The sequence below is a fragment of the Numida meleagris genome, chromosome 32 (genome assembly GCF_002078875.1).
Source record: "Numida meleagris isolate 19003 breed g44 Domestic line chromosome 32, NumMel1.0, whole genome shotgun sequence".
Lineage (NCBI taxonomy): Eukaryota > Metazoa > Chordata > Aves > Galliformes > Numididae > Numida > Numida meleagris.
The window spans coordinates 818632-820768 of record NC_034437.1 but is presented as its reverse complement, the minus strand read 5'-3'; the positions used below and the strand labels follow the sequence as shown (position 1 = coordinate 820768).

The following is a 2137-nucleotide window of genomic DNA, read 5'->3' as shown; positions in this document are numbered from 1 at the left end:
TGCAGCTGTGGGCTGATGGCTGTGCCCCCCCCAAACCTCCGCAGGTCCCCCCGAGCCGCTACCATGGGCCACGCTCTGCTCTTCCTCTTCCTCCTCATCCTCATTCCCCCGGGGCGGGGGGAAACCGCGACCACCGCCCCCCCGGGGGGTGACAGAGGGACCGCGGCGGTGCGGGCGCTGCTGGCGGAGGTCGCTCCCCCGCTCCAGGCGCTGCGGGGCCGGGGGGTCCCGTGCGGGGCGTTGCTCCCCGACGCCCTCCCCGATTTCTCCCGCATCCCCCCGCTGCCCCGCGCCCTGTCCCGCGCCGCGTTGGCGCTGGCGCTGAGCGGGGCCGGGTGCGGGGCCGAGGCGGAAGCGGCGGCGGGGGGGCTGTACCGGGAGCTGAGCCCCCCCGCGGCCACCGCCCTGCTGCGGGGTCTGGCGGGGCTGCGGGACGTCCCCGAGCGCCTCACGTTGCCGCTGCTCTCCAGCTTGGCCCGGCTGCGGCGACGCTGCGCGCTCCCCCTGAACGAGACCCGCACCGGGACGGTCCGGTGCCGTCGGGACGCGGAGGACGACGCGTGCAGCCCCCCCGGGGAGCGCGAAGCGCACGGGGTGCTCGAGTGGGTGCCGGGCGTCAACGCCGTCTACAACCTGGGCAGCGGCCTCTACTTCGCCTTCCAGGGCTGCGAGCTGCTCGCGTCCGAGCGGGCGCTGCAGGCGGCCGAGGATCTGGGCTACGCGGCGCTGGCGGCGTTCACCGGGGGCGGCCCCGTGGCCGTGGGGCTGCGGTTCGGGCTGCAGCCCGGTATCAAGGCGGGGGTCCGAGCGCTCTACAGGTACTTCACGGCCGACGGGGAACCCCCGACGGCGCCCAGCGCGCACAGCGGCCCCGTCCTCGTGGTGTGAATAAAGGCGCTTCGCCCTCCGTGTCCCTATCGCTGTCGCCGTCCCGGTCGGTGCGGCCGCGCTGCCCCGGGGCGCGGGGACCTTGGCCCGGGGGCGGCCTTGGACGATGCGCGCGGTGACGGCGGCGCTCTGCCCCACGGCGCTGTGCCCCCGGCCCAGCCCTGCCCCGTGGCCCGGTCCCTAGCTGTCCTGGGGGGCCTGTCCCCCATCCCCACCGCTCCGTCCCCCCTTGCTCCCATTGCCACCCCCGACCCGGCTCCGCCATCTCCGCCCCCTACAGCCCCGCCCCCTTGGGTTTGGCCACGCCCCCTTCGTCCTGACCCCGCCCCTTCGTCGGCCCCGCCCCCTGACGTCATTTCGGGGAAGTGGCGCTCCCCTCAGGAACTCCCGCGACTGCCGGCCCAGGGGGCGTGGCCTCTCCGCCGCGCTCCGCCAATCGGCGCGCAAAGCGGGGAGGGGGCGTGGCCACGGTGGCTTCCTGCGCGGGGTGCGGGGCCGGGACCGGGTCTCGGAACGGGATCGGGGGCTGAGTGCGGCACTGGGCTGCCGGGTCCAGTTCCGGTACTGGGTTCGAGATTAGGGTCGAGGTGCGGGGCCGGGGGTGTCCACCCCAGGGGGGATTCGTGGACGGGGCCTGGAGGTGCCGTGCAGCGGGGGGACAGGAGGGGTCCGGGGGGGGGAGGAGCTGCACCTCCAGCACCGGCACGGGGCCCCCCCGCACTGAGCTTGAGAGAAGGAAGCCGCGGGGGGGGGGGGGGTGGGAGGTGAGTGGGGTGAGCAAGCACCGCTTCCATCTTCTGCAGCCGGAGGGGTCCCAGCACCGCACCCTGCCCCCCCCTGCACCCCCCCCCAGCATGGCGCAGTGGCAGGAGGTGCAGCAGTTGCCCCCCGCCCACCTGGAACGCGTGCACCAGCTGTACACCAACGCCGCGCTGCCCATGACCGTAAGGCAGAGCCTGGCGGACTGGATCGAGGACCAGGACTGGTACGGGGGGCCCCGTGGGGCGGGGGGAACCCCCGTGGGGCGAAAGGGGGGGTCCCCGTGGGGCTGGCACTGAGCGGTCCCGCAGGCGGCAGGCGGCCGAGCCCTTCTCGTCCCACGCGCGGATGCTGTTCCACTCGCTGCTGGCGCTGCTGGCCGAGCAGCTGGGCAGCCTGGGGCCGGGCGATGAGGACTTCATGCTGAAGCACAACCTGCGCAAGGCACGCCTCGACCTGCAGGTGGGTGAGGTGGGGTGGGGTGGGGGGT

General features: G+C 75.2%; 2 protein-coding genes across 2 annotated transcripts in view; both read left to right on the top strand.

Moving 5' to 3' along the window:
* On the top strand, positions 64 to 1203 carry APOF (apolipoprotein F). Its single transcript, XM_021379081.1, has one exon. The coding sequence runs from the start codon at positions 64 to 66 to the stop codon at positions 886 to 888; it is 825 nt and encodes a 274-aa protein (XP_021234756.1). The 3' UTR covers positions 889 to 1203.
* The window catches only part of STAT2 (signal transducer and activator of transcription 2), a 5682-nt gene continuing 4869 nt past the window's right edge, over positions 1325 to 2137 (top strand). The window contains exons 1-3 of the mRNA XM_021379080.1: positions 1325 to 1475; positions 1692 to 1873; positions 1959 to 2109. Coding sequence (XP_021234755.1) covers positions 1743 to 1873; positions 1959 to 2109 — 282 coding nt within the window. The 5' untranslated portion in view covers positions 1325 to 1475; positions 1692 to 1742. The remainder of the gene's footprint in view (positions 1476 to 1691; positions 1874 to 1958; positions 2110 to 2137) is intronic.